The sequence below is a fragment of the Lissotriton vulgaris genome, chromosome 3_2, assembly GCF_964263255.1.
Source record: "Lissotriton vulgaris chromosome 3_2, aLisVul1.2, whole genome shotgun sequence".
NCBI lineage: Eukaryota > Metazoa > Chordata > Amphibia > Caudata > Salamandridae > Lissotriton > Lissotriton vulgaris.
The window spans coordinates 70074330-70089753 of NC_141690.1; the positions used below are offsets into that span (position 1 = coordinate 70074330).

The 15424-nt window shown below is 45.5% G+C and overlaps 1 protein-coding gene across 5 annotated transcripts in view; it reads left to right on the forward strand.

The window, feature by feature from the left end:
* The window catches only part of CCDC149 (coiled-coil domain containing 149), a 441302-nt gene that overhangs the window by 363241 nt on the left and 62637 nt on the right, over positions 1–15424 (forward strand). For all 5 annotated transcript variants that reach the window (XM_086964019.1, XM_086964017.1, XM_086964021.1 and 2 more), the window contains one exon: positions 295–439. In XM_086964019.1, the coding sequence (XP_086820145.1) occupies positions 295–439 (145 nt within the window). The remainder of the gene's footprint in view (positions 1–294; positions 440–15424) is intronic.

Sequence of the window (15424 nt, forward strand, 5' to 3'; positions counted from 1 at the left end):
ACACTCCTAACTATTTTATAAATGGAAGATTAGCATTAGTAAACCTAATCCAACTTCAGCCTTGAAACGTAACATAGCTGTAAGCATGGTACACACTGATATCAGGCTAACATATTTCTTTTTAGAAAATTGCTTTTATTTATTTGATGACTTTATAATGCCACTATACATGGGTGTCTGTTCATTTCACTAACTAACTTATGAGGTTACTTTTAAAATGGAATTAGTGACCATATTTTATTTTTTACTATATTAATACTTGTGTGTGCGTTCTTTTGACATTGCACTTTCCAGTACAGGAGCTGCTATCGGAAGATCATGGCTGCAGCTTGCCTGCCACTCCACAGTCCATCTCAGACTTGAAATCTTTAGCTACTGCTTTGCTGGAGACCATTCATGAAAAAAACATGGTAATTCAACACCAGAGGCAGACCAACAAGTAAGTTCCTGGAAAAATATATTTAGATCTCTGTGCAATAGCTTTTTATAGTCATGTTTCCAGAATTATATATTCATCCACCATAGAATCCTGTATAGAATTACTTGCTATGTAATTTCCTCTTGTGCCTGTGGAGGCTAGCAACATAGTTTTTGCTCTTAGATTTACTTCTAGTCATAGCATTGAGGATTCCTCTTTAAGCATGTATTACTTACTGTGATTAAGTCTCTATAAAAGTCCCAATCTAAGGCTGCTATTTTAATTTTGCAAATAAATTGTCACAGAAGAACCTCACATGTATCAGCCATGATATTTTCTAGTCTATATATCTTTGTTACTCATTTAGTATTATAAAAGATGGCCATATTGTGGTATAGTTGACTGAGAGAATTATTCATATTCTTATTATAGTAGTGGGACAACGATAGGCAATTACAATACACTTGACATTGTCCAGTGCTGTGCTTAGTGATGTAATAATGGAACAGTTGTTTTATTTTATGCAAGGAAGGAATGCTTTCCTCTGGCATACCAGTAGCTTAAATCATCATCAAAAGAAAGGATTGATAGCACATCAGTTCAGTTCAAAAACAAAGTTTATTGAGACCAGCTGGCCCTCAAACATTTTAAACCACATTAATATAATTCCTAAAATCACAATTCATAAATTAATACATCATAAAATTCATAAAAGAAGTCCTTCCGTCAATTCATATGACATAAGCCACATTAAAAATGGTAGAGCACACATTTCAGTTCTATTCGCATTTAAGGATTTCTTTAACTTTCTGCACATACTGAGCAATGTCCCAAACATAACAAATCGTTTTAGCAATCTTCACTTGTGAATGTAAATTTAGAAAACACAGCACAGCTAATTTCAAGTCTAAAATGATGATGGGGCTTCGGTTTTACTTCTCTTTGCTGCATCTTCCAGCATGTTTGAATTCTGTCATCTGTACGGGACTGTGTTGCTGTTAAAGCTCTTTAACCTCCCCCATGCCTTCTAGATTTTCTCTCTTCTGTTTTTTCGACACTAGCTCAGATATTCTGGAGATCATGGTGGGGAGAGTTGAGGTTGATGGGAGGGCATATTTTGAGCAAAGCTCACAATCTCTAGCTATATGTGCAATAGTGAGGCTTATAAGACCACACTCATAAGGAAATGGCCCGGAGCGAGAAAAGACCACACTGTACTCAGTTATAGTGAACGTGATATTGCACTGTTGTTTGTGTTTTAGATACATCTGACTGCTCGTCTGTCTGCTATATGTGTCTCTCAGTGACTATCTGTTAGTAATATTGCAGTCTGTATCTGTCATTTCCTCTCTTATTTTTGTTTTTGGCTTCTCATTCTCCTGCACTCTCCCCTCCTACCCTATCCTTTCTCCCCAGACTCAATATTCTCCTTTCCTATCTTTCTATGTATTTAACGTCCTCTTTCTACACTTTCCATCCACATCTTTCACTCACGTTCACATTCCTAATCTTTTGCTTCTATTCTTCGATCTCCATTTCATTTCCCTCTATTGTTAAGGCTTACCTGTATTCAAGCCTCTTCTAATACTTTCTCTGTGGCATTCAATTTTATTCTGTTACTAAATTCATCCAAGTCTTCCAAATCATTCTTGGTTCTTCGTTTCTTTTTATTTCTTCTCCCAATCCCTTCCTACACCTCTACTTCTCGTTAAGGGCTTCTTTTTATCCTTTCTTTTTTAGCACTTACTTTCTATCCCAGTCCTTTCATTTCCTAGGTGCCAATATCTTCCAGCCGCAGGGTTGTCTATAGAAGTTACCAGTCAAAGGATGATGTGGCTTATTACCACAGGCCCTGGCACAGGCACCTTCAACTTTAGTTGATATGCCTCTGCAGTACCGATTCTGTTAGGAAACAAGTATAATGTCCGGAAGCATCAACATCCATTTCTCCTAAATGACTCTATATGATCGCTCTTCAATTCACACACATTTTCAATTAAAAAAGATTACTTCACTAAACACTATTTGTTTAGTAAAGTCTATTTTATTTCAATTCATTTGGTGGTAGCCAGTTTCTTTGCAGCAAAAAATTATGTTTTGTATATTGCATATGTAGAAAAATATGAATATCAATATTTTTCTTGTCAAAATCTCACTCACCTTCTCAAATACAGTAGAGAAATTTCACACTTTAGTCTTAAATAGCTTCTCCAAGCAAATTAGTACTACTGTAGCAATTTATCTCCTCCATACCTCCCGGCAAGATACCTGCCGAGTAGGAGCTCTTCCAAAGAGCTCCTGGTTTGGGGATTACCTTATTCGTTGATATCCCTACCATAACCAGCCATACTACATCAACATCCACTCCCTTAGCTAAGACAACACGCAACACAGTTTTCTTGTGATTTTGTCACTGCTTACCTGAAGAGACGAGCTCCCTGGATCTCATCAACACTCTCGGCTGGATTGGGCCCACGGGACCGATGAGACTCGTCCCACAGCAGGCCTCTACAGAAGGGATCCACTGACGTGCCTGCCCACTTGCACATCCTTTCTCTTCCGGTGCCGATGTGCCCTCCTTCCACACATCCACAACCCATGCGTTGAGACGGTCCCGGCATGGACAGTTCCGCAAGCTGAGACGGCCCTGACGTGGACGAAGCGGACCCTCCATCCACAGACTCTTTCCCTGCCGCTTCCGAGTCCCGCATCAGAGCCGACGACTTTGATCTGGTGCCAGGCCTAATCGGACCATCACGCCTCGTCTGTGATGTCCCTTAAACAGACCGGTTATGGCCACCACCAGACTGTGAACCAGGAAGTGGTCATCCGGGTTCGGGCTATTTCCTTCCTGATGTGTCAGGCTGCCTCTGATCGAACTGCAACCGGCTGCCAGTTCTGAACAGGCCTCTTTGCCTCTACTGCAGCGGGCCACAAACAGACCCTGGTCTGACTCCAGGACAAGACCAAAAGAGGGTGAGTGGTCATATTGGCCCAGCAGCCCTCCGTATTATTTTGGAGGTCTCCCGATTGTCCATCTTTCTAGGCTCCCGATCACCCGCCCAGGCCTTGCCCCCGAGGGGAACCAGTCCACCACTCTCCCCTATGAGCGGGACACGGGCCTCAAACATGACAGCGACTCTACCACTCCGAACCATCACTTCCGATCCACTCGACTGAGCCACCACATCGGCTGTCCCAGCCGGATTTTGATCCCTCTGCCCACCACCATGTTGCGGTTGCTGAAGCTGTCTCTATGATGGGGGATGATTGCCGCCCTCCGATCCTGGCCTCTCTCCCTACCTGCACTATCTACACTCCATTATCGAAGATGAGTTTGCCCAATGTTGCCCTGAGTTGACCTCTGACAAGATCCACACGGTTGGTACTGTCTGCCGACCGGACCTCCTTTGCAACAACATTCTGTGTTCTGCTGTGGTGCCTTGATGCTTGCCTAACTGCGAACTGCGCATTATTGTCGATATATGTGCGGATGGTTGACGCCCGCCTGACTCTTCTGTTGCTTTGTTTGGTGTGCTCTTGCCTGGTATTTTGCCACCGAGAAGGGCGCGGACGCTTCATGTTGCTTTGTTTCCCACTCTCTGAGCCCTCTGCCTACACTCAACTAGATACTGTGCTCCTACTCTGTTGCTGTCCCCGAGAAGGCCGCCATAGACTAAATCGATGGTGAAGCCGCTGACTGGACCACCCATGATGCCCCTCACTGGGCTTGTGGCTCTTTATCTTATTTTGTTTTGCTGTGTATTGTTTAGCTTCTTTCTCTGTCCTCCCATATGGCATCGCCCAAGGCCTGTCTCTCGCTCTCTCTCTACTCAAACAGGTTGCCTCTGTTTGCTTCTTTCCTCTGTCTACTTTTCCTCCCCCTCCATTCACTCAAACACTGTGCCTTTCCTTATACTAGAATCTCAGACAGAGCTGATTGTGCAGCCGTTGGCCGGACCACCCACGCCGCTCTGCACGAGGACCGTGGCTCCTTTCTCTAGGTTTTGCTTTGATCTGTTTCTCTCCCGGACCCCACCAGCTGTCGTACCTTCGCCCGTGACCTGTCGATTATAGTTCTACCCCCACCAGGAAAACACCTCTCTTGTCTCAGCCAGATACTCTCTGAGCCCTCCTGCCCCTGCTTCCCGGCCGACGCTGAGAGAGACTGCCTACCCTGGGTCTCAGCTAGACAGCACTCCTCCTGAGCACGGTTCATATTTACTTAGCACACCGCTCCTGGCGCCTCAAATACTGCTCTCCTATGGCAGGCGTAGCGTCCGTTGATAGCCCTTAATTACAAATTAAATTCAAACTACCTAGGCCCGACCCCCTCCCAGTTTGCTGAAAGAGCCTTTGTGACGCTCGCGCCCGATGCAACAATTGTTCTGTCTTCACTCTCCTGCCGAAAACTATCACCCTCCATCCCGCCTATGAGTGGCACACACATATTTAAAATGGCCGCCCCAGTCTGCTGTTGGGCTCCTGATTGCTACTGTAAGTTCACGACCAGCGCATCATTTTTCCTGATCTCGCCCGCCCTAGAATGTTCCACTCTCACTTTGACTCCCCTTATTACTGCCCTTAGGCCTGCCCTCGCTCCTCTCAGAAAAGTGCACTCTCTCTGACTCCCTCTATCAATACTACGAGTTGCCACCACCCTTAGCCTCTCCCACACGCTATGCTTTTTGGCTTGCTAATTAGTAAGGCGCATCCCTTCGGCCCTCCCTATACCCCACACCTTAACACCCTATCCTGCAAGACCTATACCCCTCACCTTAAATAGTTATCTTGCAAAATTCAACACCACTGAGGGTCATTCACTGGTAACCTTTTTACTCCCACCTCTCTATTAATACTAGTCAAAATAACCCACCCCAGCATGTACCCTTCGGCTCAGTTCAGAATGGACGCCAGACTTCAGAAACTAGGTATTAATAGTCACACAATTAATTACCGGACAAACCTCTCCAAAACCCAGAATAAGGGCCAGATGTAGGTAACTTCCATTTAGCGAGTCCTTAATAGCCATTATTACCGAATCGCTATTAAGGACTCGCTAAATGCAATGTAGGTAGGAATCGCTAAAATATTAGCGATTCCTTAAAATGATTGTCCCACAACCACCGGTCAAATGCCCCTCTTACCTCGAACAACTTGCTTAAAGCTCCACCCCCCCCTCACCTAGTCTCCTTATACTCATCCACAGGGCCCCGACCATCCATAATTTCCCTGCAACTGCCTGGTTGATGAGTCTGCTATCCCTAGCCCGGTTCACCTCTCCCATACCTCCCACTCTCCTCTCCCTCCGAACGATCTCCTGCCTAACTGAAGTTCTCCACTACTGCTTGGCCAGCTCTCCACCTGGATTGCAACGCCCACTCACCACCCCTCTAGCCTCCAATCTCCTTGTTCTCCTCTCCATCTGAGACGGAAATCCCCCTCAGAGGATTTCTCCTCTCCCCTCAGCCTCTCCCTGTGAACTCACCTGCGTTCACCACAGTGAACAGCACTCCTCCTTCTATCCACGAGAACCGCGAATCACACAGGGATCCTGCTGCTAAGCTGCAAGATATAAACCAGGAACTTCTCAAGCTCAAAACTGCAATCCAAAATCTCTTTATCACCACTGCTGACCTGGCCCTTGACCTCGCTTCCAACAGGACCTCGCAAGATTTCCAGCCCTCTACCCTGCACCACCATTTCTTATCTTCCCATGTCACAATGTCTCCTACTGACCCAGGGCTGAAACCCATTGGCCAGAACTGGAATACCACCCCTTACCCTAACGCCCCATCTCGACCCGCGAGATCCAAAAATCAGCTATTAGAAACAGACATTCTCTCCCGCCTCTGAGAGTACAAGGACCCACAGACAGCCTTCTCATCCCCTTCTGGATCTTCTCAAACCACCCCTTTTAATCCACCAGAATTGAGCGGTCCCATGCAAGACAACTCAGAGACCATAAACTGCATCACTCCTAACCCACATAGAGCCCCCAGAATTAACACCAACACCTTAAACGCCAGCAACCTCTTGCAGATCCCTGTTACACAGTCCTCTGTCATTGAACACAAAGTTCACCTGAAATGCCTGCTACTTAACTGTAGATCAGCGGTGAAACATGCCACTGACCTTTCAGATCTCATCCTAGCTCAGGAACTCAACCTACTTATCCTCACCGAAACTTGGCTCACTGACTCCTGTGGCCCCATCCTTGACATTCTTGTCCCGTCCAGCAACAACGTTATCAGACTTGATCGAGTTAAGAAAACGGGTGGTGCGATACCCAGTATCCACTACAGCTCTCTCTCAGCAAAACAATCCCCCTCAACTAATCTTGCATCCAGTGAGTATCTTTCCCTTGATATAACTACCAAACATATACCCATATGTTGCCTGCACATCTTCTACCACCTGCCGGGAGAAAACCTCCTGTTTATTGAACAAATTATGGAAACCATATCCTCCAACTTGGGACGACACTCCCCCCAGATTTTCCTTGGAGACTTCAACCTCCACTGGCATGATCCGCTTGATCAGGCAGTTAATAGTCTCAAAAGATTCCTAAGCGATCTCTACCTGTCCCAAATCTGTGACACTCCCACGCACAAACTAGGCTTGACCCTAGACCTAATCATCCCCAACTCCATTCAACTCGACTCTATTCTCCCCTGTGACTAGTCTGACCATCACTACATCACCTTCCGCATCCTCGAAAGCAGGAACTAAAAAAAACTCACAACCACTCAAACATTAACAGTGGAAAAGATCGATACATAATCCCAACATAAATGAACTCATCTCACACTGCAATATTTCCCTTCAGCCCCCTGATAACGTTCACGACCTCACGGAACACTATAACAACTCCATGTCGCCTGTCTACGATGCAGCTGCCCCCCCCCCCCCCCCTTCAACTAAAACGGATACCCACCAAAGACTCCCAACCGTGGTTTAATGACAGCCTTCATTCGGACAGACGCAGCCTTCGATTGGCGGAACACGCATGGAGATCAGATCCATCAACTAAGCTACTAAAATCTCTTAGACTAAAAAGGAGCAGATACAATAAACTCATCTGAACGCCTAAAGCAAATTTCCTCAAACCCAATTTGACAAAGCCAAAAACCCTACTTAAAGACTCTTTGAGCTGATTAAGTCACAATCTAATAACACTTCCGGACAATCACCTCACATCTCCCCCTGCCCTCAACCGAACTGTGAGGCCGTTTCTGAATTCTTCCTCGCTAAGGCGAATAAGATCAAATCTGACCTCAAATCGGCTCTCATCAAACTCGCTCCCTCTCCGGACTATCCTGGCCCCTTCATACCTTCCTACACTGTCCTTTCTCTCCCCTAAAAACAGCGCACCCTGGAGCTAATTCACCCCCTCAATAAAACTGCCATCCTCAACATTCTATCGACCCTGAAACCTTCCAATCACTTCAATGACCCCCTCCCCCAACTCCTTTAAAGAAATGGTGAGAACACTAGTCCTGCTCTGGACTAAGATCATCAACTCTTCGCTTTTCTAAGGGGAGATCCCAGACTGCCTGAAAGCGGGCACTGTTCTCCATATTCTCAAAAAACCCACTGCTGACCCTTATGACCTTAATAACTATCGATCGAACTCCTCGAGAAATGTGCACATGATCAACTGCGCTAACATTGACCAGAACGAAGCTTGCCTACTAATACTAATCAATCTCTTATCTGCTTTTGACACGGTCAAACATGACAACCTACTTAACCTCACGGAATGTAGGATGTCCTTAAATGGTTTGCCTCCTTCCTCAACAAGGAACACAACTAATCAAATCCAATCATACTCTATCCAACTCCAGTCCCTGTACACTTGGCTTTCCACAAGGTTCCTCACTCTCCCCTACACTCTTCAGCCTTTTCAAGAAACCACTGACTGTAATCCTCAAAAAGTCCAACATCCCATACCACATGTATGCGGATGATACCCAACTGTACATAAAACTATCTTCGCCCGAAGATATCCAGTCTCTCAACGGAACCCTGCACAAAACCTTAAACTAGTTAACCTCCAACCACCTCAAACTAAACGCTCAAAACTGAGTTCCTCATTTCACCCACTATGCCAACCCCAACTGTAGTGAACATCCTCGCAAACCTCACCGCTCTAAACTGCAAACCACACTTCATTGACTCCACTAAATCATTGGGTGTTGTTTTAGATAAGAATCAAAACATGCAAGACCAAAGGTGCAAACTACTATCTTAGGGGCCTAAGAAAACTCAAATCTTACCTCCCTCAAGATGACTTCAAGGACTTTCATTTCAATACGGCAGTGCCACTCTATGTGGTCTCCCTAAACTCAGCCCAGCCCCACTCAGAGCATCTCTGAATGCTGCGACTAGACTTATCACTGGGTCCAAGAAATCCAACCACATTTCGCTGGACCTGAAATCACTCAACTGGCTCCCACTCGAGGCAAGGATGCAATTAAAAATTGCCTGTATGACCCATAGAGCACTTCACTTCAACATCCCTCTATACCTGAAAAATAAGCTCGAACTATCTAATAGTACTCGGTCCTCAAGGAGCACCAGCACTCTGCTCCTTAAGCCAAAGAAATTTTAAAAATGGAAAACCTACAAACGCACTTTCTCCGGCTCTTTTCCGAGAATCTGGAACTCACGACTGATTAAATCAACTTTTGCATTCAAAAGGGAATTGAAGGCTCTACTGAACAATTCGCTGAACTAGTAGCCTCTCTCCCTCACCTCCCGGCCTGTTTTAAAGTAATGTGTCACCAACTGCCCTATGCTACAGCCCAGTATCGCCTGCTACTGTGTTATTGCTATTCCCAATGTAACTTGTTGTAACTACTACCTGACCCCTGTCACGGCTCACTTTCGCCCGTATTCATGTCAATGTTGCTCCTGATGTATATTGCCTAATTGCCTTATCGACCTGTATCCTCCTCAACCCTCATGTGAAGCTCTCTGATACCCGCTTGGGTCATGTTCGCACTATACAAAATCTTTTAATAAATAAATACAATGTGGCAAACGTCTTTCACTTATAAGGTATCATCTAGCCCAAGAGGATTTCCATCTAAAGATATTGTGATCTTTTTAAAACTTCTGAAAGGGCTGCTAAAAACCTGTCCTTATATAAACCTAGCTGCAGAGGTTTATTTTTAGCGCCATTAAGCTATGTACGTTCTCTTCAGGAGCTGTTGGCATTTCTGTGTTTGAGGCTTTCTAGGAACAAGTTATGGCAATTTTTTAAACATCTGTCAACTCCATCTTAACCAATACAGACAGACAGAGAGCAAGTTATCTTTTGCCAGATTCATTGAAGGCATCCATTACCCATTATCAAGCTGCAAGTCCTCAGTCATGATCAGGAGGTATGTCTAAAAAAAGTCACTCTCCAAGTCGTCTATTTCAGCCTTCAAACAATAGTTATCTCTGTTTCCCTTTTTCGGTCTCACCTGAAAAGCCAGATTTCAACCTGCCAAACATAAATCTGTTATCCAGGTTTCAACCAGAATGCTTAGTTTTTTGGAGTTCTGACCCATTCCAAAATCCCATGTGCATGGTGAAAGTGTCAATGTGGGCAGACTGTAACCCCTCCCCCCCCCACCCCTCTCCCCCCAACAAGCTTACTGTGATGGAGGCCGTGGGAGAGCCAGAAGCAGGAGTCGGTGTCCTGGGGTATTATGCTCTGAACCCTAGCAGCAGCACCAATCATGGGAGACTATGGGGCTGTTTCATTCAGCTCCACACCTGTCATGGTGATAATAAAGAGTCTCTCAGAACCTTTTCTGTAAATGTTGGTCAAGCCTTGGTCCTTCTTGTTAGTTGTCTGCTCTGGACTTGGCGCATTTAGTTGTTAGTCAGTGCTGTTAACGTAAATGTATGCATGTGTTGTATTTTGGTGACTTCACATGGGCGTATCTATTTCAGCCTCTGATCGAATTATATGACCCCCCTATACCTCTCCTGAGGCTAGCAAACCAGCTAAATGCTTCAATCCGCTTTCACTAATTTCGTCCTGCCTACATCCAGAAACTATTATGTGTCTACTCTGTGAGAGAGCTGTCGGCAGGATTAGAGACCGCCTGAATATTGTAATCAAAAACACTGTCAAGTCTCTGATAACTTGTGACATAATTAGTCAGATGGGGGTTGTCCATCATGGATGTTGGGGTGGAGTGGCTTGAGGCCGCTGCTGAAGAAGCCATCTGCGGACCCAGGAGAACCTAAGAACTACCAACCCATCTCCCTGCTCCCATTCCCAGCCAAGGTAATTGAGAAAGCCTTCATCATCCAGCTCACTAGAAATGTTCAGAACCAAAACCTTCTAGACCACTCCCAATCCGGCTTCAAAGCATACCACAGCAGCGAGACAGCCATAGTCGCAGCCACGGATGACATCAGAATGCTTCTAGACCACAGAGAAACAGCAGCCCTCATCCTCCTCGACCTTTCAGCAGCTTTCAACACCATATTTCACCATACACTGATCAACAGACTCTACCAGATCGGAATCCAAGGAGCAGCCTTCAAGTGCATCACATTCTACCTAACAGGAAGAACGCAGAAGGCCATCCTGCCTTCCTACTCCCCGCTCCCTAAGAACATCAGCGGCGATGTACCTCAAGGCTCATCCCTCAGCCCAACCCTCTTCAATGTATACATGACACCCCTGGTCAACATCGTAAGACCCACAGACTCTGCATCATCTCGTACTCCAACCACACCCAACTCATCCTCTCCCTGACTAACTACCACCAAGGACAAGTTCCAAAGATGCCTGAAAGATGTTGCTGCCTGGATGAACAACAACTGTCTGAAACTCAGCACTGACCAGACCGAAGTACTCCTCTTTGGTAAAGGCAAGGATACCCTCTGATACAACAAATGGTGGCCACCTGAGCTGGGCACAAACCCAGCAAACATGCGTGCAACCTCAACCTCATCCTTGACAGCCAGCTATCCATGAAGAAGTGGGTTAGCACCGTCTCACCTGCTTGCTTCCTCACCATCCAAATGCTAAGGAAAGTCTTCAGATGGTTCCCACCCAACACCAGGCGAACAGTCACACTAAATCTCATCATCAGGACCTTAGGCTACTGCAACTTCCTCTATGAGGAATCACCACCCAACTAATGACGAAACTCCTGACTATCGTGAACACAGCAGCCAGACTCACATCACCATTCACCTCTGGAAGTCGCGAAGAGATGCCAGTTCAAGCTGCTCACCAGGCTTAGAAGGCAATACACAACGAAGGACCGACGTAGGTCAACAATCTAGTGAATTTCCAACAACCAACCAGGAAACTCTGCTTTGAATTCCACTCCCTAGCATGCACTCGACGTATCTGCCGGACGAACAGTGGAGGCCTCTCCTTTTCCCACCTGGCAGCAAAGGCCTGCAACAACCTCCCTCTGCACCTCAGAGCCTCACCATCGCTCCAACAGTTTGAGAGTACCTCAAGACCTGGATGTTCTTCCAATAGGCAGCGTGAGCATGATCTCCCAGCTCCTCGAGACCCTCCCAGTTGGTGCAGCCACGCTTTACAAATCCTGATTGATTGATTGACTGCACAATATAAACTAAATACAAAGATTAAAGGAACTCATAAAATCTACAGAAGAGATACAGAAAGTAAAGGTGCATACTGAGCGTACAAGATAAACTGGCTATTGGGGTCTGGAATAGCATGCTGTCTACCGTAAAAGCAATTTAACGCCTCTTCAGGGGCAGTAAGCGCTACAAAAGCACAATTACAACTGAAATTACAGTGTAAAGGCACATGCTAGGTGTGCATGCCATGCAGTACAGAGCGTAAATGTACAAGAGATTGAACAGGACTCTCTGAATACAGAACGTACAGGCAGATACTGAGTGGTCAGGACAGATTGGATACCGAAATTGAAGGTACATATTAAATGTATAGAATCTGTTTGTTCTGTGAAGCAGGTCGCATAGAGAAAGTAGTAGTACACACAGAGCATACAGGACATGCCAGCAAAAGAATATCACTGGAATAATGATGGTTCATTAAACAGCAATTGAAGATTTTTAGATTTGTAGGGCGCTGTTGTAAGACAGTGGCTAGACTGTAGTTGATTATCATTCTTTTTACATCACATCAGTGCTATGTATACCCTCTCAGTTGCCTATATCCTTGACTGGGAGTGGTGGGTGCACTGGGCTGCAGTCATATTAAATGTGTCCTGTTGTAAACCCCATTCCTCCTATTTTACATACCCTTAACAAATCACGTTTTGACCTATCACTCAGTCTTGCTGTAGGCCTGCAGTACGGTTTTAGACCTATATTGCCCTTGTCCATTGTGTTCATGAAACTTTAATCATGTACTTCATTTTTAGGTCTCGCTGGTGTTAGCAGCGCGAAGCGCAGCATTCAGCGAAAGACCTTATGTTGTGCACTTGCCGGGAATGTTGGACAGGGGAAGGGTACACGCTTTCCATCGGCAATTTCATCTCGTGGGCGCGCACGCCCAGCCCGTCACCGTGCACATCTCCTGTTCAACATTCACCGCAAGTCAGCCTCTCGCCTCTCTCAATCGCGTGTGCACACACACAGCCACACTCACGCATGCACCCACAAACACGCACACACACGCAGGCACACACACACAGCATACACACACTGCATATGCGTGCACACACACACACACACGCACACACACAGGCACGCACACAGCCACCCCCCACCCACTCACCTGGCTCTTTTGTCGCGACTCCCCTGGTATCTCCCCCGTATCACCTGGCACACGCCAGGTGCTTCCCTCACTCATGGGAGCCCCGCACTTGTTGTACAATAGCTAAGAAATTTAGCCGTGCAGGTATACCAGACCCCAAACTCCAGTCTCAGCAAGACCCCCATTCTATGTACTTACGGGTCATTGCTGGCCGTGCTCCAAGGTTCGCAGACACCGAAACTCCGCTCTCTCGTACTCTCCTGACGTCACTGATTGCCACCGGACTGACCGAGCGCCGTTTACTGAAAAACGGTTTCACTCCGCCCTCGAGACCCTACACCCTATTGGTTAACTGGACACCACGTGATTCGTGCTTGTTTTATGTTGAGTCTACCGCTGCAAAAAGTATGGGGAAAACACTCGCTGCACAGTTCTTTGAAAAAAATATTGCATCTGAATGGTCATTTAGTAGTAAAATGTTCTGTGAAAGTCGTTCACAAATTGGGCTGCAGGAATGTTAAAATCGGCCGTGTCCCTATTAGTGTCAGCTGGTTACCGCACTCCACCGCTAAAATCGACCCTGTCCCTATTAATGCCCGCTGGTTACCGCACTCTACCGCTAAAATCGGCCCTGTCCCTATTAGTGTCCGCTGTTTACCGCACTCCACTGCACTCTGCCAATCATCTTTGACCTCAGGGTTTTTCCTCTCAGAATTGCTCAAAAATGGGACTGAGGCCCAATAAAAATGAGCTGCCCTGATGAAGTGAAAATAGCCTGAACTAACGTGCCATGAAATGAAAGGTCAGCGCCAATGTGTCTCAATAGAATGTCACAAATCGGGTGCACTCTGTGAATGCAGCCGGCCTGTGTAGCGCCTATTGCAATGGCGATGCCAGCAACCCGTGAGTGCGCACTATGCGGGCACAGGTCGCCTGCCAGGGACAGGGCTTTGAAGTCCTTTCAGGTCGCGCAGGGGCACTGTGAACTACTGTGGATGGTTTGTGGGTGGAGCCTGTCATGTTTGTGTGTCTACACAAGAAAATGCTGGCTGTGTGGGACAATTTAAAGGCAAGGGAGTCTGTCGGAGTGAGTTGTGATGACACCTGTGTGTGCGTTATGTCACTGCTTTTAGTGAAGCGCGCTTCTTGCCAATTGTATGGTTTCTTAGCACTTTCTGAGACTTTATGCACCTTCTGTGAATAATAAGGGTCCTGCAGGCCTAAATGCAGCCAAGATAAAATAGGCTGATTGCTTCCAGGTTGAGTAGCAAAACAAAAACAACCATAAAAACAGCTGTAATGGTGATGCAGTGCGCCGCTTAGATTGGGACTTTTCGCCACTGCACCTGCCGCACTATTGATAGCCTTGCCACTGCACACTCTCTCCTAACGCTTATCTTTGTAGCATGGGCGCCAAATGCATTTAGAATGCAATAGGTCTCACATTTGAAAGAGTTTAAGCTATTGGCATTGTAAATAACAATGCCTCTTATTTTGGTTTTAAAAACAAGCCATAAATAAAAGGCATTGTCATTTACAATGCCAATAGCGCAAACTCTCGTAAATGCGAGACCTATTGCATTGCAAATGCTTATTATAGTTAAGATTTGTATTTCATTTTTTGTAACATTTAGTGTTTTATCTTTGAGATATAGTCAAAATCACATTTGATACATATGATGTTTTGTGTATATGAAAACAAAAAGAAGGATGTCTAATATTAAGCCCAAATGTTTTGAATCCCTTTGGAAATCATATTTTTCTCGGCTCTAGCAAGTGGATTTCCCTTCTACTTCTTCCCACTTTCCAGATATTTTCAGCACACTTTCTCACTGGAGGTCATAAAGGATCACTACAATATGTACAACATATTGGCTTCTAAGGCTACATTAGCTATTCGCTTTTGCTGAATCATAGAGTTGTACTTTATTGGTAATATCAGACAACTGCTTTAGAGCACAAAGGGTCTGGTCTTTCGGTAGAGATACGCAGGCACTACGTTTATAAAGTGCTACTGCCTATTGCAAGCTCCGCTGACTTTGTCTCAATAGAGTTTATATATTTCCACTTGCTTGAAATGCTCTTTTCACTTCTTCGTATCACTTCTATTGTTTCATTTTAATCACTTACTCCCTCCAATGTCCTTCCAAAGCCAGTTTTTATCTTTTCTATTGTCTTTCTCACCCTCACTAAAAATTCATTTCCCCCTGCTAAATACAGTCTTCGTCATATTCCTTATCCTAGGTCTAAATAATCTTGCTTATTATTATTATTATTATATGAAATTT